The 25,468-nt window shown below is 40.1% G+C and overlaps 1 protein-coding gene and 1 long non-coding RNA gene across 2 annotated transcripts; both read right to left on the bottom strand.

The window, feature by feature from the left end:
• Window positions 1–2,998: 2,998 nt before the first annotated feature.
• On the bottom strand, window positions 2,999–17,292 carry LOC127770826 (uncharacterized). The gene is made up of 5 exons (XM_052296613.1): window positions 17,260–17,292; window positions 16,782–16,959; window positions 9,566–11,352; window positions 3,196–3,315; window positions 2,999–3,031 (listed from the first exon to the last, which is right to left on the bottom strand). The coding sequence occupies exons 1-5, from the start codon at window positions 17,290–17,292 to the stop codon at window positions 2,999–3,001; spliced, it is 2,151 nt and encodes a 716-aa protein (XP_052152573.1).
• A 1,739-nt stretch (window positions 17,293–19,031) lies between these two features.
• LOC127772133 (uncharacterized) lies at window positions 19,032–23,872 on the bottom strand. Its single transcript, XR_008017288.1, has 3 exons — window positions 23,762–23,872; window positions 23,328–23,456; window positions 19,032–19,169 (listed from the first exon to the last, which is right to left on the bottom strand). It is a non-coding gene; the product is annotated as an uncharacterized LOC127772133 (long non-coding RNA).
• Window positions 23,873–25,468: the final 1,596 nt, after the last annotated feature.

The raw sequence follows: 25,468 nt of genomic DNA, 5'->3' as shown, positions 1-25,468 counted from the left end.
GATCTGAGACCACAGTTTTCTATTATGGGTGTGCTGCAAGATCCATAACCAGGATCAATGAATCTTGTTACTAATTAGTTTTTCATGCTCATGTGTAGTTCATCTTCCATTTTATTTCCAAATGTTTGACCCCAGATGCATGGTCCCTGTTTTTATCAGAGATTAGAGATGCAGCACTTTACTGTTGAGTTCAAGAAATTTAGAAGAAACTTAACAATTTCAATTGTGAGTTTACAATGATGAAAATTGATTTAAGTAAAATGGTAATATGAAATGAGGTGAGTGTAAATTGATATGCGTTAATTTACTACTCATAATTCGCATAGACACTAAAACCTAGACAGTAACACATATCTCTACTATTATAAAAGCGTAGCCGTCCTCCTCCCTCCCCCTCATAGCATCACGTTGCGCACAACCACCCCATTTTCGAGAATATCAGAAAAAGAAAATCAAACAGTTGGTCAAAAAGAAAACCTGAAAAGGCGATTGGTTAAGAAAACAACATTTCGATGCCATCCTAGTCTATGGGTCCATGCAGCTCATTCTCAAATGGATACGTTGCAATGCACGGGCATGATACTAGTTTAGGTAAAAATGGTAATATGAAATGATCGGAGTGTGAATCTGTTAAGAAAAAATTGTCTACATGCATGCAGGTCAAGTCAATGTAATTGTACCTTTGCTCCTAGTGAGTCACATGATATCTAAGAATGATAGTTGTGACCACCAATTACCCTTACCCAGCACAAGAAGGGCCATAATTTCAGGATCAATAATCCAGGTAGCAGACATCATGAAGGGTTTGTAGCAATAAACCCATAAACCAATGGGAATATTTTTCACACAATTTGCTATATCAGCTCCATGTATCTACCATTGATTTCCCAAGTTCAGAAACTTACAGAGTATCAGACTGACTGGGCCACCAAACTGCCTACTTCAGATAACTGTCCTACAGATAACTGTATCCTTGTGACAGGTGACTCTACTCCTTTGCAGGATCCATGAAACTTCGTTGTTGCTTCCTTTGATGCATAAAGCTGCAGAAACTATAACAAATTAAATGGAGCATGACTTTTAAGCACATCCTCTCAAGAACAAAACAAGAACCTAGGAGGAATAAAATCATGTGCTTGAGCGAAAAAGAATGACAACTGCTCTAACCTGTTCTCAACAGACTTGTGTCATCTGAAAATTAGCTCTTTTATGAGACTAGAACAACCTCCAACATGTTTGCATTCCTTTGGGGCACAAATTATGTTTTGGGATTTTAGCCTCAACAAAATGGATCAGAAAACGTATGCACAGAAATATGGGAAATGGTGAGTTCCTTAAAACTGTCACTAATTTCTTTAAACCATCGTATCAGGCCTGAAACTTGAACTGAAAAATCTGAAGCTATATATCCTGCAACATTTACTCAAATGATTCCAGTAAGATGCAGCTCAAGTGTAAAGTAGGTAATCAAGAGATGTTTAGTCATGGTAGTACAAAAGGGCTGTCAGAACACTTTTCAACCTCTGCTGCTGAAGATCTATTATATGTGCACATGCTTGACTTTAACAGAGGCAGGGTGCTTCCATATGACCTCTTATCCACCATTGTGTTTGGTGGGTCATTCATTGGATAGCTCCAATCTATCTAGCACCTCTCAAAACCAAGAACCTACTCTCTTGGGAACCATGCAAAATGACCTCCTTGTTCCATCAGCAAACATGACTTGTGGCAGCTTGCATCTTCAGTTGTTTGTCAAAATAAGATTAACAAAGTTTCACCTATGAAAAGATTTTTTGCATGGGCACCATGTAGCCTAGCGGTTGCAAGGAGTGATGTGGACTGATTTCATTTCATTGGCTTAAGCATATCAAGTAGAGATTTCTGGAGTTGATTATGCTCCTGAATTCCATAGGCATATCCACTAGCTCTAAAGCTCGAAGAAATGTATGCCCCACTTGTGACCTAGCAGCGTTAACTGCTAAGCTAGGAACATTTAGAGCTAACATAGCATCAGCAACTAGGGATTCATGACCAAAAAGTGTTTTTGGGCTCAATACTATGGGCCCACAAGGCATGTGGAGGTTTCTGTACTATGAAACCGCTGACAGATTTTCTTAGCATGAACTAACTTGAGGCCAGGTCAATATTGTATCCCTCTGATGGTTGCAATTCTTCTTGCTTTCCTGCAAAATGGAGAGCAAAACTTCTATACTTCATCTTGCAGAAAGAACAGTAGCAGACAAACATGGTTTCTAGTATACACTTTTCAGAACTCAGGCTTCTGAAAAGTCTGAAGACGAATGAGCAATGATCCAAAGGCAGAACAGAACAATGTTTTTGCACTAGCATTTGTGACGCTTTCATCTAATCATCTGAACCTGTGGACCATTTCAATAGCCTCTGGTGGAAATCCAAGTTCAGTGCTCTTTGTGTCGGCAGGCGCGCATTCTCTGAATTCAAATGTGTCTGCAAGAATGACTAACCTCTGAACAAAAATAAGGGGAAGAACACATTGTGATTTGCTACAATGCTCATTGTTCTAATTATTTTATACTACAAATAGTGCAAAAGTTTCCATGATCATGTATGGAAAGCAACTAGAGGCACATACAGTCCATACTAGGCTGCATAGGTGCATTTGCCTTTTCTGAATTCTTTGATCCTAAAATATGAGATCCAAGATATCTACAGGACTAAACAGAGGATGGCATGTCAATTCAGGTGAAATGTACAAGCTTTTGTAGCATAAATTAGACCACGACAAAGTGACAATGAACAGTAACGCAATCAACTTGAAATGGTGAAAGTTTTATTGGCTGCTAGATAGACAGGCCGGCTACTCTAGTATCACAAATAGCCCTGGACCTTGGCAAATGAGCGATGATTGAAGATACCAAACTGATGATTTTGTTCTCGGTGCTTTCTGGATTGGATTACAGGTGAATTAGGACGGCCCAGCCCACTGATAAACTTGAGAATCGATCAGGAGGCACCTGACTCATTCCTTTCCTTTCCCACTGACATCTTGTGTCTGCACAAATCAAGAGCTGGTCTGTAAGTTAGCTGAACAAAGTTTCAGGCTCATTTGGTCACCATGGTTTCAGAAAATGTTATTCATAAGTATATATGATAAAGGGTGCACTTTTAGAATTCACAATCTTCAGTTTGTTTTGCTTGTCTTTAGTTTCAGTATACAGATAAATCTACCGCGAGGTGCAGTTCCAAATTTGTATCAACACCAACAAGTGACAAAAAGGGGCAGTGAAAGCTTGACATCAAAAGGTCAGAAAATTTGTACTTCTTCAGGAAATTCATCTGAGGGCATAGAACAAAACATTTACAGGAGAGAACTCAGGTGGCCCTAAGAGTTTCACATTAAAGATTTAAACATATGAAACGCAGTAAAACCGCAGAAACAGCTACTGGATTGATCATATAAGCTGACAGACACTGCCTGTCTTCTTCAGAGGTAAACTAGGGCACTTCAGATCGACTGTTTTATGTTTTTAGGCGCAATAGAAAATCGGGAAATCGCCAGCATCCGCAATTCCGCATGAGCGCACTGCGATGAGCTCAGATTTACATAGGGATCCTAGAAAATAAATGAAATTACAAACCGACCCCTGAAAGTAGCAAATAGCACCTTGTAGAAAATACAAGAAAGCAATCAGGCCCTTTCCAATCAATCAGTCGCTTTTGCATTGGGAATTTTGGGGTGCATTCGTACGTGAATACTAGGTGAAACCCGCGCATTGCTGCGGGAATTTAGAATGATAACAATAAAAAAATAACGTGTAAGATAGCTAGATAACATCAGATTAAGTAAATTAATGTGGTTTATGATAATTTAAATTTAAATAGTATGTAGAATGGCGATTCAAACGTAAAAAGTAAGGTGGTATGACTCTATGGAAGAAGAAAAGTAGCGAGATAGTTTGGACCGTACATTAATCATCTAAAGGCTAAAAATAATTGATGTGATATGATTTAATTAGAGGAACAAAGGAAAAAAGATAATTTGTACCATAGATTAATCATTTAAGCACTAAGTGATAATCAACTATATAAGTATATAGGATATCATAAAACATAATAAAGATATGCATTGAAACATTATGTGAATTATGTTGGATGATAATTTAACATGTTTGTATTTGAAAAGCTCTTAAATTATAAAAACTATAAAGTTATAGCATGTTTGCATGATGTTTAAATGTGATGATTGTTGTGGATGATGATGTGGCATCTTGTTAATTAGTGGATGATGATATGGCATCTTGCTAGTGGATGATGATGTGGCATCTTTGTATGTTAAGCTTAAGGAATTAGTGGGGGATAACTTTATAGTAAGATAGGATACGTGTGTGTGACATGACAATGTGAGAGAGATAGGAGGAGGCTCTGCTCGCTAGCTGCCTCGATAAAAAGTACAAGCACACATGTAGACTTCCCTAAAGGGGATAGAAGTTGGCGGTGACAACCTTGGGAGCTGTTTGGGATGGGAGGATTTTTTTTTGTGAGAGTGACTAAAATAAGTCCATTCCATCCAAACACCACTCAAGTCACCGACCCCGGTTTCTGACTTGTCTTGTATCTGAATTGATTGGATAGGTTTCATCGATGTCGCCAGCAGCGACGGGCTACCCTTGAAGGCTTGTGATGCAGCTGCTACGCACATCAGGAAGGGGTTGTTCATATTGATTCATTTCAAACCATATCAATTTTTGTTTTTTTTAAAGTTATTAAAGATGTACATCTTTTTACCAAATTTTGGTAAATACATAAGAAATCATGTCAAAACTTGACAATATTGTAAGATTACCAAAATTTTAGCATTTTGGTATTACCAAAATTTGATAAGGTTTATTTGGCTATAATCTGAACAGCCCCGAAGTATGGAGGTTAGTGTGTGACTGCCAGAAATAGAGATGACGGCCAGCGCTGACATTGCAGTACTTGTATTTGCAGTTTTATAGATTAAACCATACAACCGATTAGTGACGAACCAAAAAAAATTACCGGGGTACAATACCTACTGTTTATCTAATTATTGACTAGTATATTCATTAATATGATATAGTTTAGTTATTAGGATTTGAATAATCTACCTAGGGTCATGTAACTTGGATAGTACAACGTAGGTACGCCCATGCAACCAATAGCCTGGACAAACTTCGGCCTTGTTTAGTTCGCGAAAAGAAAACTTTTGAGTGTCACATCGAACGTTTGACCAGATATTGGAAGGGGTTTTCGGACACGAATGAAAAAACTAATTTCATAACTCGCCTGGAAACCGCGAGACAAATTTGTCAAGCCTAATTAATCCGTCATTAGCACATGTGGGTTACTGTAGCACTTATAGCTAATCATGGACTAATTAGGCTCAAAAGATTCGTCTCGCAATTTTCATACAAACTGTGCAATTAGTTTTTTATTTTATCTATATTTAATGCTCCATGCATGTGTCCAAAGATTCTATGTTACATTTTTGGGAAAAAAAATTGGGAAGTAAACAAGGCCTTCCTCTAGTTATTTTTTTTTCATACCATCATGTACGGATGATGTGGGCTATTATTTGGGCAAACCTAGGATTATGCCATGCCGAGCCAACGTCAACACCACACCGGACCACTGCACCGCTGCCGTCACCATCGTCATGTTGCCATGGCCACTATTGGCAAGAGAGGAGATGTGGTGGGGGTGGGGGAAGACTGTTGTTAACTACGAAATTTGGCATATTCCATTGAGTAAAGGGAAAGCGTGTGGCGGTTTTAACGGCGTGATTTTGGGATCTAAAGTTGGAAGATTGCATCGGCTGGAACGTATCGGCAACAATATTATGAAGGTTGCCGATAGGAGATGGATGACGCCCAGAAGTCGACTCCTAGTCAAACTCGGTATGGGAAGATTTGGCGATATTACCAAAAAGATGTTCGGGTTCAAGGAGAATACGATGACTTGATTTATTTTTAAATAGATTGAGTTAATTATTTCCTTTTATATTTTAGGAAACTTTGTTTTATAGTCTAATTGGGCTTGTAATTCTTTGTTTTATCCTTAGTAAAGTTTGAGTAATGTCCGATAAGAACTAGTATTCGCTCATGGATATAAATATGTACACCCAAGGTCTTTGTAAAAAAAACATCAGTTCAATAATCACTTTTCAGCGCATTGTCACCCTATTATACTAGGTTTTCTTCTCGACGAGTTTCTTATCTTCGAGTTGGGTTGCATCGGTTTAGTTCGATCTCCAACAAGAGGTGGGTTCCGTCAATAGTTGCTTGTATCAGCGGGGCTAGGGCTTCCATCGGTTAAGTTTGACACTCTAAACCGGTCGATACAAACGCTAATTTGTCATATAACACTATGTAATCTAAGTCAGACAATGCCATTTACCTATATCGGCTAGTTCAGCCTAGAACTAGCTGCTTCGTCTAAATTGCTCTTCTTGGTTTAGATTGTCTAGTGTATCTACCATCCTGAAAAACAATCAAAGGCGTGTTAGGCCTTACGATTTCTGTTACAGCTTATGCTGCATCAGTTGAATTTAACTTACTAAGTTGTAGTCGAAATTGTAAGAACTAACTTGCTCTTTAATTGCCAATAAGGGTACCACCGGGGTATCAGCCGATCTTACCTGATATAACTATTCTGCTTTAAGATTGTTTATTGTCTTTTACCTAATATGGTTATATCCCTCATCTTATCTAAGAGTATCAATCCTTTAAATCTATTAAGCTTGTTATTAACTTCTCATTGTCTTGGTTAGGTCCGATCTGCTGGAGTTATAGCTTGTTTAATAGATTTAGTTATAACTTGATATTCTTATGTAAAGCTGTATCGGATTCTAGCCGATACGTTATCTGTAATAACCTAAGTCACTTCATCGGCTATGATATGAATCCATATAATTATTAATTCACTTTTTCTTGATTATAAGCATTTGATATTGTCTCGGTTTGGTCCGATCTATTCTGATTGCTTGTTTTTTAAGGTAAAGATCAAATTAGTAATTGCATGACATTTACCTCTACGACCGATTGCAAGTAATTTAGGTCTAATGCATCAAAGACTGTTCATAAGCTAATTATTTAAGTTGTATAATTGTACAATGACTGACTTTAACTTCATCAATCTTATACTGCATCATTGAAGTTCGACATGTAAGATTGGTTTTGTTAAGGAAAAGTTGTTTATAATTATATTCAAGATCTAGTTTATGAACAAGTTTCTTTCACAATTACAGCCAATTCACTCGTACATCGACTGATACGATACAACATCGGCCTATCGGCTGATCGACTGTCGTTTCTAATTTTTGCTATTATCTTTCTTGTTGGTTGTAGGATCAAACCAACTGACATGCTCTTGAACCCGAAGATTTGGACCTGCACTGAAGTTAAGCAGGTCTTCTAGGCCATTGTGTTTTGCATTAACAACTGCCACCTCGCCGCCACACTTGGCAAGCGTTACAACCGCTCCCCGCCCCTTTCCCACTGTCGTCGCCTGTAGTCACCGATAGCCACCTCGTCAGGGTACGCTGGATCCAAGCAATCACTACCTCGCGGGTTGCAAATGCTTTCTACTTCGTGACAACCACGTGGCACCCTAGTGGCACAATCACCGGTCGTTGTGCAGCCCCGACGCCATCCATCCCGCTGCCTCTCCACAGCATCGGGCCTCAAGCAGACTCCACACCATCCCGTCATTACCGCCATTGCTACCGAACCCATCCGAGGAGATCCGGGCTCTCACGTCGAAGAGACACCGGATCCGGTCGGGGGCATGCCGGATCTAGACGTTGGGATGCTAGCTCTGGCTGTCCCTCACACCGCCTTCAGCACCGACCGTTGTACCATTGCCACATGCGCACCGTCGAGCTCTGGCTCTCCTTTGTCTTTCCTACCGTTCGCAAGCCTCATCGCAAGATCTAGTCGTGGAGGTCCGGATCTGCGCAACGTGACATTCGCCCGGTTGCCTCGGTGCCCCACCATCGGTCGCGTCTTCGAGTGAGAAAGGAGCCCCGCATCACCATCCTTGCAAGTCAGCTCGCTCAGGAGGCGGTGAGGCGGGCTAGAGGCAAGGTAATAAATAGCATTCATAGCGGACGCTGGATATAGCATGCTAGAACTTAGTGGCCATTATTTTGACTTAGCGGGCCACTATAGTGTAAGCCTATTTTATATGACCACTAACATATAACAAATGACGAGTAAGTTAGTTGTTGTGTCTCCTAAAACATTGTATTCTCGTGAGTCATAACATTTTGCTTCTTAATTAAATTTAAGTTGGAATAAGACATCAACTATTCGAGAACTACTAAATCTCTACTTACCTCATAGGTTATACATGTGTTGATTTATCATTAATTTGCTTCTCAGTTTCTTTGTTAATATTTTATAAAGTCATTATTCATAATATATACACTCAAATACGCGTGATAATTAAATGTCGCTATTGGAACTTAGAGTCGGCTAAACCGTCTGCTATCTATGATTTACTACCGTGGGTAGAGAAGGGAGGGGGCCGGTGGGTCGCCGTCCACGTGTAGCGACCCGAACAGGAAAAAATATGATTGGGCAACTCCTATATTGTTTATTCTGGAACTGAAAAGAAAAGAACTTCAAATATGAATTGGTAGAGCAAAAAAAAAAAAAGAAGTGTATGTCCATCATTTGCTTCTTAATCCTGATCATGCAACATTCTGAATCTGCACTCTTATCGCTGGTTGTGGACTTTTGCAGGTTGATGTTTTAACATTAACATTTTTATTTTATCATGACAAACCACTCTCAATTATGCCCTGCAGCAAATTTGTTCTTTGTCAAGTTATAATTTATAAGGATGTAGAGTAAATTTTAGGAATAAAATCCCATGTTTTGTGGTTTAAATACAAGTTTATCCTACGGTTAATTGATTATGTAAGTAATAAATAATGTGCAAGCTAAGAATAAATATGACCATAGCGTTAGCACGGGTATGTTTAACTCCATCCTATAATTGAACTAACCAGCCTATGCCATACATATAAAACAGAACAGAGAGAGTAGTTAAGGTATAAGAAATACATTTCAATTTATAGTCAACCTTTACACATCAAGCCGATTTAGCTCGCTAATTTATCTCACAACAATTGCAAGTTTATTATTGATCACAACGTGCTGAAGTAGTTGCGTGGACACATTTAAACTAGAGGGGAAAAAAAGGAGAAAATTAAATATGTGATAGCAGTAGTTATCGATGCACATAAGCACAAACAAAACACACAAAGCACAATCACAACAGCATGGCGGTGTCGACCGATGATATCCAGGAGAGAATGCAAAGCATATATGGAAGGGGGAATCGTCATTGAAGCCAACAACAGCTAGCTGATCTGGATTCATACATGAGAGATTTCATTTTGATGATGCCCTTCTTCTTCCTTGAGCTGCAAATTAATTAATCATATCAAGCAACCAACCAAGGCTAATTAATTCAAGGAGACACAGAAAAAATAATGAAACGATCGAAAGAGGAAATTTCGTATGCAGCAAGTGACTGCAGTGTTTACGTACGTACGTACCTGATCACTACTGTTGTCGGCCGTGTGATCTGCTGCTGGTTGGTGTAGAGTGGGACCGAGACGGAAGAGTACTAAACTAGGCCTAGGGATATGAACTCGGAGATCACTTATCTCGATCCGGGAGATGACGGAAGCCCCGATATCTTTGAAGGCCATGAACAACCAGACAAAGGTGAGGAGCTCGCCTCCTGCGGCCAGCTGCGCCGCGTGCATCTCTGGCCGCGACTTCCCAGCGAAGAAGATGAGGAGCCTTAGCCACGCCTGCTTGGTCTCCAGCAGTTGTTCTTTTGTGCAGGACCCGAGAAGTTGCACTCCCGTGTTTGTCAGCATCTCGGTCTCAGCTGCTTCAATATCGATCTTAGCAAAGTGGCTTCCGACTCCCCTATTGCTTTCACCAGTGCTTTTACTGACCGGCAACATCTCGTGCTGCGTGGCCAAAAGGTAAAGCATGTAGTTGGATAGCTTGTGCACCAATTCCACCAAAGCCGCACTGGTCGATTCACTGGGACTCGCATGGGAAAACAACTTCAGCTGTACCTTTGTGTATACATGCAGCACTATGATGGTTTCCCAACTAAGAGTGCCATCAGGAGTCTCCAAGAGATTTTTCAGCAGCACACCAAGATTTGGCCATTCCTGGGCCGGCAAACTATTTTGGCTTTGATGAGCCTCAGCAGCACACTCGACAACCTTGTTGAAGATGCACCGTATGATCTCCTTATCCACCTTGGCAAAATTGATGTCCAACTGCTTACTAATCCAAAACTTCACCTTCTCCCCACAAACTGCATCCACAACCCTTTCTGATCTTGCCCCCCACCACTCCTCGTTTCCATGACCAGCTTCTTGATTGCTTCTCTTCTTCATCATACTTCGCCAAATGGTTACGCGGTTTGTACTGCCCCATGGAATTCGACCACCACACCCTTCTTCTCTGCAACCGCATAACAATGGAGGCAAGGAAGCTACAATCGCAAAACCACCGACAAACAGTGCATATGTGATTACAGTGTTAATTGAATTGTGCCTCTGTATATTGCTTACAAGGAAGAGCAGAAAAGCGGCTAGAAAGGATGCCTGTGAGATACACCGAAGTGCAATGCCACGTCTTGTCTGAAACACCACGGCCTTAGTGTAGATATAATCATACACCAAGCCAAGTTCAATCTCCAAGATCTCCAATGCCTTAGGTAACTGGTAGGCACGTACGAGAACCCACTCGTTCATAACAATACAGATAGTGTCATTATCCCAGAATAAGCGAAGGGCACTTGGCATTGAACATAGGGCAATGGAGAGAACAAGGGGCTCGGGAAAGGGATCATCATCATCATTCGTGCCGCTATCAGCATTGTCTAGCAGCTGACCAATATATTTGTCTTGGTCACAACCGGAACAGATGGGAAGGGACTTCTGAAAAGAGTTCCGCAACTGAAGAGCATACCTAGGAAGAGAGGCCGCAAGAGTTCTGAGGACCCCATACTGTAGGGCCCATGTTCTCTCCCCATACTTGATTGTTCCAGTAACAAACAAAAGGATACTCATAACAAGCTCAACCTTATTCATGTTGGGGCCAATGGCTGACTTCCAGAAGATATACAAGGCGAGGACGACTTGGACTACAAGATTCAGCAGATGCCTCAGCCAAAGATTGTTGTCCTCTAGGGAGAAGCCAATGATAGTGTCCTGGCCACCAAGGTGTATGAGGAGGAATGGTGCCCACACAAAAACCAGCTGATGAGCAGCGACGGCATCCTCATCCTGTCGGGAGATGAGGCCTAGGGCATGTTAGCTACCTAACTCCAATCGATCAACCCCCAAAAGCACAACAAGAACTCAGATAGTTTTCTCCGCCAGATCCAACAGGATCGGCGCCTCCGCCGCCTTCGCCGCCGTGTTCTTCCTTAGTTCATCTCAGAAAAGAACAGAGTACTTATACAGATAGAGTTCTATCTCTCTCTCTCTCACGTGATACAGATGTTGACAGCTGGAGCTGGTGCTCATTTGGCCCAGTCCGGCCCAGATACAAACGAATTACTCTTACGCGCTCTTACAGGCCTTGTCCGACAAGTCTGAGCTACCTCCCTTGGCTCATCTACAGGCTGTAGCACACCTGGGACGCTAACAATCCCCTCCTCTTGAGATTTGGCTTGTCCCCAAGCCAATGCATTTGGAAACCTTTGCTGCAACTCCACCAGGTCTTCCCAAGTCTCTTCACCATACCCATAACCGGACCAACGAACCAAGACTTGAGTCAGAGAAGTGTTACCTTTCCTGATTTGTCGAGAGTCCAACACAGACACAGGTACTTGAAAGGTGGATAAGGTGGGTAATCGAGGCTGAACCTGATGCTTAAAACCAACAGCATGCTTGAGTTGGGAAACATGGAATACAGGATGGACTGCATTGTCGGCAGGGAGTTGCAACTGATAAGCTACCTTGCCAACTTTATGAAGAATCTGAAAAGGCCCAAAGTACTTAAAGCAAAGCTTATGATTAGCTCTCCTTGCCACAGAGGACTGAATGTAAGGCTGAAGCTTCAAGTAAACCCAATCTCCTACAACAAATTCTCTGAAGCTTCTCTTCTTATCAACATACACTTTCATTTGTTGTTGAGCCCTGTTGAGGTGTTGTTTCAGGAGCTAAGTCATCAGTTTCCTTTCAGATAACCAAGCATGAAGATCAGGAATGGAGCAAGAATCCTCTCGAATACCAAAATGACCAGGAGGATATCCATATAGCACTTCAAAGGGAGACTTAAGTAATGTGGAATGATAAGAAGTATTGAACCAAAATTCTGCTAAATATAACCAAGAACTCCACTTGGATGGCATGGCATGAACAAAACAGTGCAAATAGATCTCCAAACATTGATTGACTCTTTCAGTTTGTCCATCGGTTTGTGGGTGGTATGCAGTACTCAATTGCAGCTGTGTACCAGATCGAGTGAACAGCTGTTCCCAGAATTGGCTTGTAAAAATCCTATCTCTGTCAGATATAATAAATCTGGGCAATCCATGCAGTTTGTATATATTGCACATGAATGCCTGAGCCACATCAATAGCAGAGAAGGGGTGAGACAGAGGAATGAAATGGGAATACTTCGAGAACTTATCCACAACCACAAAAATTGAGTTGAATTTCCCAGATTTAGGAAGACCCTCTATAAAATCCATAGTCAAAACCTGCCAAGCACCTTCAGGGACAGGTAATGGTTGCAGCAGGCCTGGATATTTTGACCTGTCAGGCTTGGAGTGCAAACAAACAGAACAACCAGAAATAGCATTCTTAATCACCTGCTTCATCTTGGGCCAAGCAAACAAAGCTTTAATCCTTTTATAGGTTACTGGGAATCCGGAATGGCCGCCCATGGGACTGGCATGTAAGGCAGTAATGACTTTCTGTTGTAGTTCTATATTATTGCCCAACCAGATACGCCCTTTGTATTTGATAATACCATTAGACAAAGAAAACATGGGTCTAGAAGTGGAACAAAGAACCAAATCAGCTAGCAACTGAGTCGAGAAAGCATCTGTGAGATACACATCACTCACTTCCTGCAGCCACACAGGAGTACAGCTAGAAACAGCATGCAACTCACAAGTATCCTCCGAATACTTCCTAGAAAGTGCATCTGCCGCAGCATTACTGCTACCTTTTCTGTAACAAATTTTAAACTGAAGTCCCAGAAGCTTGGTAAATGCTTTGTGCTGCCACGGAGTATGAATTCGTTGCTCATTTAGATGCATCAGACTGTGGTGATCAGTTAAGATGATAAATTCACCTTGCTGGAGGTAAGAACGCCAATGATCCACTGCCAGTAAGATGGCTAAGTATTCCTTTTCATATGTAGAAAGACCCCTGGTTTTAACTCCCAGTGCTTTACTAATGTATGCAATAGGATGACCCTGCTGGGATAACATAGCCCCAATACCAACACCACAAGCATCTGTTTCCACAGTAAAAGGTTGAGAAAAGTCAGGTAATGCAAGAACTGGTGCTGACACCAAAGCCATTTTCAAAGACTGAAAAGTCTGATCAGCTGCAGGGGACCAAATAAATGGAACATCCTTCTTAAGCAATTGAGTTAAAGGTTTACTTAGAAGTCCAAAATTGCGGACAAATTTCCTATAATAGCCGGCAAGACCCAAAAACCCTCTTAATTTCTTCAGAGAAGTAGGCACTTGCCAATTGACTACCCCCTCAACCTTGGCAGGATCAGTGGTGACTCCTTTGTCAGAGATAATGTGACCCAAGTAAGAAAGCTGATTTTGAGCAAAGGAGCACTTAGAGAGCTTAACTTTCCACTGATGTTCAGACAGAAGAGAAAACACTTGTCTTAGATTATTCAAATGAGAAGTTAAATCAGGGCTGTAAATGAGAATGTCATCAAAAAAGACCAATGCAAATCTCCTCAAGACAGAAGCCAGGGTGGCATTCATAGCTCCTTGGAATGTGGCAGGTGCACCAGTGAGGCCAAAAGACATCACTCTGTACTCGTAATGACCAGTGTGAGTCTGAAAGGCTGTTTTATATTCTTCACCTTCCACCAATCTAATTTGATGATACCCAGCCCTTAAATCCAATTTGGAAAAGAACTTAGAACCAGACAGCTCATCCAACAATTCATCGATGACTGGCATAGGAAACTTTCTTTTGAGAGTGACAGCATTCAATTGTCTGTAATCAATACACAAGCGCCAAGTACCATCTTTTTTCTTAACTAATAAAGCAGGAGAAGAATATGCACTGGTACTAGGCTGAATGACCCCAAAGAGAAGCATCTCCTTAACCTGTTTTTCTATCTCATCTTTTTGAGCAGGATTGTGTCTGTAAGGCCGAATAAAGACAGGTTTGGAATTGGGAACTAGAGGAATCAATTTTTGAATCCTCAAAAATGGACTGAAATTCTTGAAGAAGCAGTTGGATTGCTGGGGAAATCTGGACAGCTGGGACTGAAACAGACTCTTGTAGTTGAACAATATGCATAAGAGAGCCCAATCTTAACATACCCTGGAGTTGCTCACCGGTAATAGACAGACCACTATTAGTCTGAGCCTGAATTCCCAAGAGTTTCACTGTTTTACCAGCTTTCTGAAACATCATCCATTTAGCAGTCCAGTCTACATTCATAGGTCCCAATTGCATCAACCAATCCATGCCTAAGATAACATCATAGGTCCCCAGAGGCAAAAATTTGAATTCAGATTGAAAAACATGACCTTGAGAACACCAATCACAATAAGGAATAAATTTAGAACAACAGAGTAAACCACCATCAGCAACCTTCACTGACACAGATTTGGGTAACTGCTGGACACCTTGCAATTGCTGGGAAAGAGAGTTGTCAATAAAGGAATGCGAGCTACCCGAATCTACAAGCATGAGAACTTCAACACCCTGCACCCAACCCCTGAGTCTGAAGGAAATAGGAGATTCAGTACCAGATAAGGCCTATTGAGAGATGGCCATAAGAATAGTGTCAGGCTAGGAAGGCTCTTCTTCAGAAATTTCAGAGATCAACTCATCAAATTGTAACACTTCCAATAATTCCTGCACAACATGGAGCTGAATTGAAGTACTGCACTTGTGATTCTTTCCCCATCTCTCACCACAGGTAAAGCAAAGGCCCTTAGACCGTCGATAAGCTTTAAGTGCAGACAATTTGTCATCTCTGGGTTTAGAGAAAACAACACTGGTTCTCTTGTCATCAATTGCTGGTACTGTAGCAGGTGGATTTGACAAAGTGGGAGAGGAGTGCCTGCTCGTATACTTAGAAACAACAGAATAATCAGTCTTCTTATACTGAATTGGTTGAGACCCTTCTAAAATTTCCTCCTGTAACAAGGCAAGAGAACAAGCAGAATCTAGATCTTGTGGTTTTTGCATCAAAACACCAGATCGAATAGCAGGTTTGAGACCTTCCACAAACTTGGTCACAAAGTAATTCAAAGGCAGGGAACTGTTGTAAGCCAATAACTGATGCATGATGCCATCAAATTTTTCAACATATTCGGACACAGACGAGTCCTGAGCAATATGAAACCATTGGCGAATAAGTACTTCTTTTCTGTCCTTTGTAAAACGGAGACAAACTTGGTTTGTAAATTCCTGCCATGTGACCCCCACCAATTTGGGCCGCATGGACTGTAACCAGAAAGCAGCATTGCCCGAGAAGTTTAAACCAGCCACCCGAACCCAATTGCGAGGATGAACACCATAAATCTCAAAATATTCTTCACAATTACTCTTCCACATTTGAGGATTATCACCATCAAATTGAGGGCAGCACATAGGAGGAACATTCCCACTGATTCCCGCAGACCCAGCCAAAATCCTGGAAAGCGAAACAGAGTGATCCTTAGGGGTAGTAAGGGAGAAGGATGACGAATTTAGCTTACCATCCCCTGAAGCAGCCGGAAAAGATTTCACCAGAGACTGCAATTTATCCACCTGCTCCTGCAAATCCAACACTGATTCTTGAAGAAGATCCACACGCCTCTCCACTTCTGGAAAACGGGATTCCACCGCCACCTTGAGGGCCAAGAAATCAGCGCGGCTCTTCTCTTCTGATTGTTCCCGTCGCTTCTCACTTGCTTCCTGCTTGCGATCAACGTCCTCCATCTTCTTCAGGAGCAAATCAAGTTTGCTATCCTGATCGAGGACCTTTGCCGCCATCTTCATCACGTAGCGGGGCTTGTCATAGTCAGCCGTGGCTGAAGCGCTCCTCGAGAACTCGCGGACCCAGTTGAGGGAGCAAAAGCTTTTGCGGGATCCGATCGCTGAAGCAATCAACCCCCACCTCGCCCAGGAATTACCGCAAGAATCAAGAGGAGAGAAAAATTTTGGTGGTCTGGCTCTGATATCAGATTGTTAGCTACCTAACTCCAATCGATCAACCCCCAAAAGCACAACAAGAACTCAGATAGTTTTCTCTGCCAGATCCAACAGGATCGGCGCCTCCGCCGCCTTCGCCGCCGTGTTCTTCCTTAGTTCATCTCAGAAAAGAACAGAGTACTTATACAGATAGAGTTCTATCTCTCTCTCTCACGTGATACAGATGTTGACAGCTGGAGCTGGTGCCTATTTGTCCCAGTCCGGCCTAAATACAAACGAATTACTCTTACACGCTCTTACAGGCCTTGTCCAACAAGTCTGAGCTACCTCCCTTGGCTCATCTGCAGGCTGTAGCACACCTAGGACGCTAACAGGGCATAAGCAGCTACCAAGTCTGCTCCCATATAAGCCATCCATACTAGGATCCTGAGGAACTTGTTACTAGTACGGCGACGGAGGGCGCCACCAAAGAAGAGGAAAGCTTGTAACATGAAGCTAAGCAGCACTAGTGTCTGGATTTCCCATTTATTGAAAAATTGCACCAAGCTTGCCTTTGTCTAAATTTGTTTTTCCAATGTCGTGTTACCCCTGTTGGTATATATTGTGATGAAATATATACATTAGCAAAGCTTTTAATTGCATAATAATGAAATTATTCTTCGAATATAAATGATAATACAATCATGATAAGTGCTTTTCATTCTCTTCTCTCTCTTTTTTCATAGAGAAATTATTTGTAATAATTATATATTTGATGAGGGTAAAAATAAACAAATTAACTATTACAAAGTTTAAAAATCAGTATACTAATAGAAATTTATATATAGTTTTTTTTTCTAAAAAAACACATGACTCACGAGCTCAGGAAGCGTGCGCATTGTTTCATTCATCGCTTAAAGCACGGGTCAGTAATTTTAAGAGAAATATGTGTTAGAAATCCGTGGATAGTTTTGACTTTTGAGGTCCGGAGATAATTAAAATTCCTTACGTTTGCTATATATCTCTCATTTGTTAATATTCTCACACGTACAATATTCATCCTGATACAGTTTGTATCTTTATCCGGTTGTGACAGACAATGGTTAATTACCAATTGCTCAATATACTCCCTCCGTTTTAAAATGGTTGACACCGTTGACTTTTTAGTACGTGTTTGACCATTAGTCTTATTCAAAAAATTTAAGTAATTATTTATTTTTTTCATATCATTTGATTCATTGTTAAATATACTTTCATGTACACATATAGTTTTACATATTTCACAAATTTTTTTTAATAAAATGAACGGTCAAACATGTGCTAAAAAGTCAACGGTGTCAAATATTTTGAAACGGAGGGAGTATATATTTTTCCACACGCATAGTTTTTTGCCCCTTTGCATCGTCGCTAGCTAGCTCCGCTATGCGTGTGTTTGACATGAGTTTAGTTGAAACCTTAGGCGACGACTGAGCTATGTTTTATAACGTGGAAATTGGTATGCTCATCGATCACTTCCTGTACACATGCACTGCATGGTGTCATGCATGCATATATCTATCCTTTGACATACAGTAGTTTTTTATATCTGTATTTCCAATGACAGATGCGTGGGTAATTTAGAAGCATACAGTGGCAGCCGTTAATCCAGGGCGGCTAATGTTGTTTTCAGGTAATCCATCAATTGTTTATACGTACTCGACGGCAATTCGCAATGGAGCTTGGGCGGTCGCCCGACCTGCCCGCGCCGGCAGCTGTCTCGCTGCTGGAAGCATATATGAGTAGCTAGTTTGGGATATTTTTTATAACGGTAGAGGCCGGTATATAGTTTAGATAAAGATTAAGGGTTAATTAGGCTATTTTCAATAGTATATGTGGGAAATTTAGATGCAAATCTAGAGGGTTACTTTAATTTAGACTATTTTTCATAATGACAGGGGTGAGTAGTTTTTTCAATAACAAACAGAATATGTCTAATATCTGGAGTATTATGATGACTAGAACATGCTGAATTGATATATGGAGCAATATTAATGTTTCTGTTTATAATGAGAATTTGTATGATTTGATCCTTTTCTAGCAAATCTCGTTAGGCTTAATGTGGTGGTTCCAAAGTGAGTCCTTAATTACTAATAGTAGTTAATTTGTTTAACCTTTGACAACTAATATCTAAAAACTTACTATATAGATTGACAACACAAGATTGATATTACTAGATTCATTTTGAAAAGTACTACTTTCCTAGTGTATTGACGTCTTTCCATTTAATAAGATAGTACTCATCCCCATCCATCAACGTAAGGCGTATTTTGGTAGGGAAAGTATTCCAAAGAAGATTTCTCTTACAATATTTTGTCAATTGCTACAAATTCAATGTCATCTTCAAGCCACTTTAAGTACAAATCTATTGGTCCAACTTGTGTACAACAAATATGCATACAGATTAACTAATTATTGGTCAAATTTTGTAAAGTTTGACTTTCCTAGTCAAAATACATTTTATATTGATGAACGTGGGGAGTAAAATTTTGCAAATAATGCTAGTCAAAAGTGTCATATTGTAAGCAAAGTCGATGTTCTAAACTTAAAATGCATGAATATCTCTTGCAGATCCACATTCCCTATATTGCACCACATAGAGGGGATTGAGGGAGAAAAGTATTGCTCCAACAAATCTCATTTCCCTTTTTTTTATCAATCCCCTTTGTTCCCCTCCCATATAGCTTCACGGGGAGGTTTTTTCTCGCGTGACCCCCTGGACGCCACCGTAGCCGCCGATGGTCTCTGTGAGCTATATAAGAGCAATTTTATAGTCCTTGAGAAGGTACCAAAAATTTAGTGTAAAATTTGTTATCTCATAGTACCAAGGTACCAAGAGGTATTAAATTTATAATCGAAAAAGTGGTACCTCATGGTACCTAAAATTCCCCGGCTATATAAACCATCGGTCAAAATCGGAATGTTGCAGGCCTACAGCGCCGCATGATCTCCCATCTGCTGGATTCCTTCCCCCATGACCCCACCCCCGCTCCTTGATCTGTCTACGAGCTCACCAAAACCATCATGTCGCATGGAGGACGATGTGTGTCCTAGGGTGCCGTTGGAATGCCTCCTCCCCCGCCACCCAACTTATATATATTAACCAAACCAAGGAAGAAGCCAATGGGGCCGAGAAATAATTCAAAGCTATATATGTTGCGTCTGAATTTTGTATTTGAATGGTTTGAAATGTTGTTGATTGTGTTTGCTTGAATTAAAAAAGTTTGAACTATTATCATGTTAAAATGGAGTTTAGAACAAAGCGCACAAGGTAGAGAAATGGAGGGAAACAAAGGGAAATATAGGGGATTGGGGAAAGGAGAACTGATGCAGTATGAATCCCCTATATGTTGAAATGGTTATCGGGGGTTGCGAAATGAGGGTCTGCTAAAGATGCTCTAGTGATCGGAGGAACTACTTTAGATCTACTTTTTTCCCCGTTTCACAATTTACATTATGAAACGGAGAGAGTATTATTTAAACATCCACCTATTAAGCATGAACTTTAAAATTATATGTCGGGTAAAGAAGCCACTAGATGTGAAATGTAATTTTCAACAAGAAATACTATATTTAATATATAGTCATATTTTTTTCCATATGAGCAAAATTAACAAATCTTATAAACCGATTTAAGGGTCTGACCCCAGACCTCCCATTGGGCCACGTGGCATCGCGTGTTGCCCTCTGTCGTGACGCACCCCTCCACAGCCGTTAGATGAGATATCAACGGTGAAAAACCATCTGGCGGACCTTGATGTAAATTGTAAGTTTTGACAGGGGTTTTTTTCAAAACGTGTGATCTTAACCGGAAGAGTCTGGGTTATTGGAGAAAAATCCAAGGGAAAAAAACGCAAGAAAAATCTCCAACTCATTGTGCCGCCGCCTTGCGTCGAACCCTCGATCCACATCGTTGGCTCCTGCTTCGGGCGATGAGGAGGGGTGGCAGCGGCTTGATCTACACGGACTGCTCCACCTACGGGGGATGGTGAGGCAACACCGGCGGAGGGAGATGGAAAGCCCCCTTGCGCCTCCTCGATGTGCTCGAGCCGGCCGCCTCTCCGCTTCAGGAGTTCAGGGGATGTGGAGGGCGAGAGAGGGGGGCGGGGGAGAGAGGAAGCTGAGCTCGACGATGAGGCTGATGGCCAGCGACGGATGAAGCAGTTGAGCCGCGGATTTGCCCATCATCGCCGCCATCCTGCGCCGCCGGTGGTCGTTCCCACTGGGCCATGTGCCTGCTGCTCATGTGCTCCTGAAGGTCACCGTCTCTGCAGCCATCCTCGCGTACTCGCGTGGTTGTGGGATTGGGAAACAGTGGTTGTGGCTTCATGGGAAACGCTGCTCTTTCCTACATGCACAGTAGTAGTACCCTGGTCTGCGTTTCTCTTTTTTTTTCTTTTTATTTACAACTATTCACTTCAAGGCTGCATTAAAACATACCCCTATAAAAAAATACAGTACTACCAATAAAAAAACAAATATTATATGCCCCTATATTACTTAGGGAGTTAGGGGTTGTTTAGATCAAAGAGTGTAAAGTTTTGGCGTGTCACATCGGGTATTATATAGGGTGTCATATGGGGTGTTCGAACACTAATAAAAAAATAATTATTGAATCCGTCAGTAAACCGTGAGACGAATTTATTAAGCCTAATTAATCCGCCATTAGCGAATGTTTACTGTAACACCACACTGTTAAATCATGTAGCAATTAGGCTTAAAAGATTCATCTCGCAAGTGTGCATTTAGTTAATTTTTTAGCCTATATTTAATACTTCATACAAGTGTTCAAACGTTCGATATAACAGGGTAAAAAATTTTGGGATGGGATCCAAATAAGGCCTTAGAACTCAAAATTAAAGCTAAAATTAAACTTACTTCTAAAGTTGATTTAAAGGTATTTTTAATGTAGTTTCTACTTATTGGTTTTTAAGTCACTAACAATACATATTTTTATTTTAAATAAGCCGTTTTGGTTTATTAGAAAATATGGACAATCGATGAGAACATTAATCTATGTTTGACCGTGTGAGAAGGTGAAAAGAAAATCTCATTTTCCGCATGTATACCACCCGAACTGATAAATGATGTTTTTTCAAAAGAAAAATCTATAGGAAATTTATTTAAAAACCATATTAATCCATTTTCAATGTTTAAAATAATTAATCGTCATTAATTATACGCTAATAACTTAATTTTGTGTATCGTATCATCGTTCTTTTTTCTCATTTACTCAAACACACTTTGAGTGTTAGTTATTTTGGGATAAATTTTAAACCCAAAAGAGCTTTTTTTTGAATGGATGGAGTGGATTGGAATGCAAAGTGTGCTAATAGGGTATTTATGAAATTAATTTTCTCATCTATGGGTTCTACAGTAAAATAACATGGTAAACCGGGTGTCACCCTTCGTCCAACTTTTTCACTTTTGACCGGGATACTTTTACCTTTGTGGCATTTTATACCATCCTTAGCTATTTTATCGTATACATCTATATTGTCGTATGTCAAAGAAACGGTGTATATATAGCTGAGGTAGTTTATTGACCAATAAGAGCAGAAGTATTGAGATCATTCATATACATGAAAAGAGAGTATCAAACGCAACATCATCCGATCCAAAGTGAAAACATTGATTAAAGGGTGATCAAAAGCGAAACATCGGTAATAAAATATGACCCAAGTAAAAAAATACTCCAAAAGGAATTTTCTAGAAAAGTTATCTTAAAACATATTAATCCATTTTTCAGGTTTGAAATAATTAATATCCATTAATCATACGCTAATGGCGTATCTCATTTAGCGTATCTTATCATTCTTCTCTTTTCTTCTTCACTCAAACACATCCAAATGAGTAGTTATTTGGGGATGGAGACAGTAAATTAGAATGTGAAGTGGCCCATAGGGTATCTATGTAATTAATTTTCTAATCTATGGTCCCCAAGGGTAAAAAGAAATCAAGAGAAATATTAATTAATAAAATAAGAGGATAAGGCTACGATAAGGCTACTGTGCATCGTGAAACACTTTCATTGTGAATAACTTGAAGTGCACGATCTTCACAAGAATTTGATGAAAATTTGAGCTAATTAATATAAAGTCTAGCAAAATATTAGCATTAATTACCCTTAGCAATTATACAAGGCATAGAGAGCAGCATGTCAACCAGCACGTTTATTTTCCCAAAGAGCTGGCTCTTGTCTTATCCAAGAATTGTTAATTATATCGAAGATTTGGTAAATAGTATTCACATGAAGAGTTTACATGATTGGCCAAATAAAATATTCTGCATGCTAGCACATTAATATATTCTACTTGTTGGCCCGTTATGCGGCAAAGCTGTGTTTGTTTTGAGATGTTATTTTGAGCTTAGATTTTTTCTTTTTACCAGTTTTCATTTATCCAAGTGTAATATGTTTGTTGAGAAATAAACATTTCCAGAATTTTTTTCCCAAATAGAAATATTCCAAAAAGAAATATCACCAATTATTGTCGCTTGGTTCATTCTTATTCCATCTCATATATATCTAAGAAATCAAACTAATTCTAAATAACTATACAACATTTATATATCCTAGAAAAAGTACAAGTATTCATGGGATATTTTTTTAGTTTGTGCGCCAAAGGCGCACCGATTTTCTAGTATAACCATGAAAGTTGATATTAATCTATATAAACTTACAAATATTATATAAATCTGATTTTCTTTATTAGAACACATAATATCAGTTAATTGTACTATATGATATATCCAGCGTGCATGTACATATATAGTAACTTATTCTATACGCGTTCTACAGATTGGTGTATTTGAAAGACAAGCAAGCCAATATATCATAATGTGTAATGATGCATGAGGCTCATGATGAGTAATTAAACTTTTGGAGTGAGCAGTCTATATATATACGTACCGATGTACACAAATGGCACTTATATATTGCTTGCTAGGTTGCTTGTAATTATCGATGATTGGTTCTGCGGCTAATATATGTTGATGGCCCTGGTCAAGCTAGGCCATCCTCAAGCGAACGTTGGCCCTCCTGCTCCCAAGGTTAATATATGACACATGTACACAATTAGATTATTTGGCATATTGCTGATGTGTATAATATATTGCCGTATAATCTTATTTTTACCATGTAAACATGATGTCAGGAACAAATTTAAACAGTATATATACATCTCTCATTTAAACAGTACACATCTCTCAGAGGTACTAGTAGAGACTAGAGAGCACTTTTCATATACACTCTATTCCTATAAGACAACAGAAACAAGAAGAAATAACTTTAGGGCACAATCATCAAACTACAGAGATAAACTAATCAGATATATTTGTTCATACCGTAGAGCGTAGAACAGACGGGATGCTTTCTCGTGCTTTGAGACGAATGCCACACAAGATTTTTCAATCTTATGTGGTGGCTGGTTTGAATATAATCAAAGAACTTGCAACTGAACCTCGTCATCTCAAACTTAAGATTATATATATATGGCCCCTGAGTACAATGTATCTATTCCTTTCTTGTGCACAAGAGCAGAACAAAGGAGTAAAGAAGCAGTGGATGAGTGTGTCCTTTCTGGTAGTACGTTTCTTGCAGGAAGAGCAACAAATAAAGAACCAAAGATATGTTTGATTCCCTAAACAAATTAAAGCTGAAGGTTGGCTTAGATGATTACCATTTTCCTTTTGGTATATAATCATGCTGATCGAGAACATATCGATTCTCCTTCCATCTCACGACTTAATTTGATGGCTTGAGGCTTGATCTGTGATGTATTAGCTCCGGTCTGCACAACCCTGACCAACATTTTTCGTCATCCGCCATGTACCGGTAAGCGCTACACTTGCAAGGTTTTTTCATGTTATGCATCTCAGTTGTCAAAGTAGAGATCTTTGGAGATGATTATGCTCCTCAATTCCATAGGCATATCCACTGGCTCTAAAGCTCAAAGAAATGTTTGTAATGCCCCACTTGTGACATAGCAGTGTGTTAAGCTAGGAAAATTCAGATCTAACATAGCAACTAGGGATCCATGACCGAAAAGTATTTTTGAGTTCAACACTATGGGCCCTCCAGGCGTGTGGATGTCAAATCGGTAGCAAATTTTCTTGGCATGAACTAACTTGAGGCCAGGTCAATATACCCTCCGGGTGGTTGTAACTGTTCTTGCTTTTCCTGCAAAATGGAGAGCAAAATTTCTATACTCCATCCAGCAGAAAGAACAGCAACAGACCAACATGTTTTCTAGTATGCACTTTTCAGAACTCAGGCTTCTGAAAAAGTCAGAAGACTAAATCCAGGGAATGAGAAGTGATCCAAAAGGCAAAACTGAACAAGGTTTTTTGGCTAGCATTTGTGACGGCCATCACCTGATCATGTAAATCTATGGACCATGTCAATAGCCTATGGTGGAATCCAAGTTCAATGCGCTTTAGTATATCCGCATGCACGCATTCTCTGAATTCAAATGTGTCTGCAAGAATGACTAACCCTCTGAACAAAAATAAGGGGAAAACACATTATGATTTGCTACATTGGTCGTTGCTATAGTTCTTTATACTACAAAGGAGTGCAAAAGTTTCTCTCAACTAGTGTGGAAAGCAGCTAGAGACAACTACAGTCCATACTAGGCTACATGAAACCTTTTCTGAATTCTTCAATTATAAAGTATGAGATCCAAGAGATATCTACATGACTAAACAGAGGATGGCATGTCAAGCTTTTTGTAGCAGACATTAGAACATGGCAAATTGACAATGAACAGTGATGCAATCAAGAAGAAATGGTGAGAGTTCTATTGGCTGCTAGATAGACAGGCCGGCTACTCTACTGATCCTATTACAAAAAGCCCTGGACCTTGTCAAATGAGGGATGATTGAAGATACCAAATTGCCGGCTTTGTTCTCGGTGCTTTCTGGATTGGAGTACAGGTCAATTAGGACGGCCCAGCCCACTGACAAACTTGGCAATCAGGAGGCCATTGACTCGTTCCTTTCCTTTTCCTCTTTGATTATTATCCCTCCTTGTGACTGCGCAAATCAAGAGTT

This window comes from Oryza glaberrima, chromosome 4 (assembly GCF_000147395.1).
Source record: "Oryza glaberrima chromosome 4, OglaRS2, whole genome shotgun sequence".
NCBI lineage: Eukaryota > Viridiplantae > Streptophyta > Magnoliopsida > Poales > Poaceae > Oryza > Oryza glaberrima.
This window is presented reverse-complemented; position numbering and strand designations above follow the sequence as displayed.

Excerpts from the sequence above, each read along its gene's own strand:
- LOC127770826 (XM_052296613.1), bottom strand. The coding sequence starts at position 17,292 with ATGAATGAAACAATGCGCACGCTTCCTGAGCTC. Across the intron at positions 16,960-17,259 it reads TGCGCACGCTTCCTGAGCTC|ACAAAGGCAAGCTTGGTGCA; the intron begins GTGAGTCATGTG and ends AAACAAATTTAG. Across the intron at positions 11,353-16,781 it reads AGCAGACTTGGTAGCTGCTT|ATGCCCTAGGCCTCATCTCC; the intron begins ATGCCCTGTTAG and ends TAGGTAGCTAAC.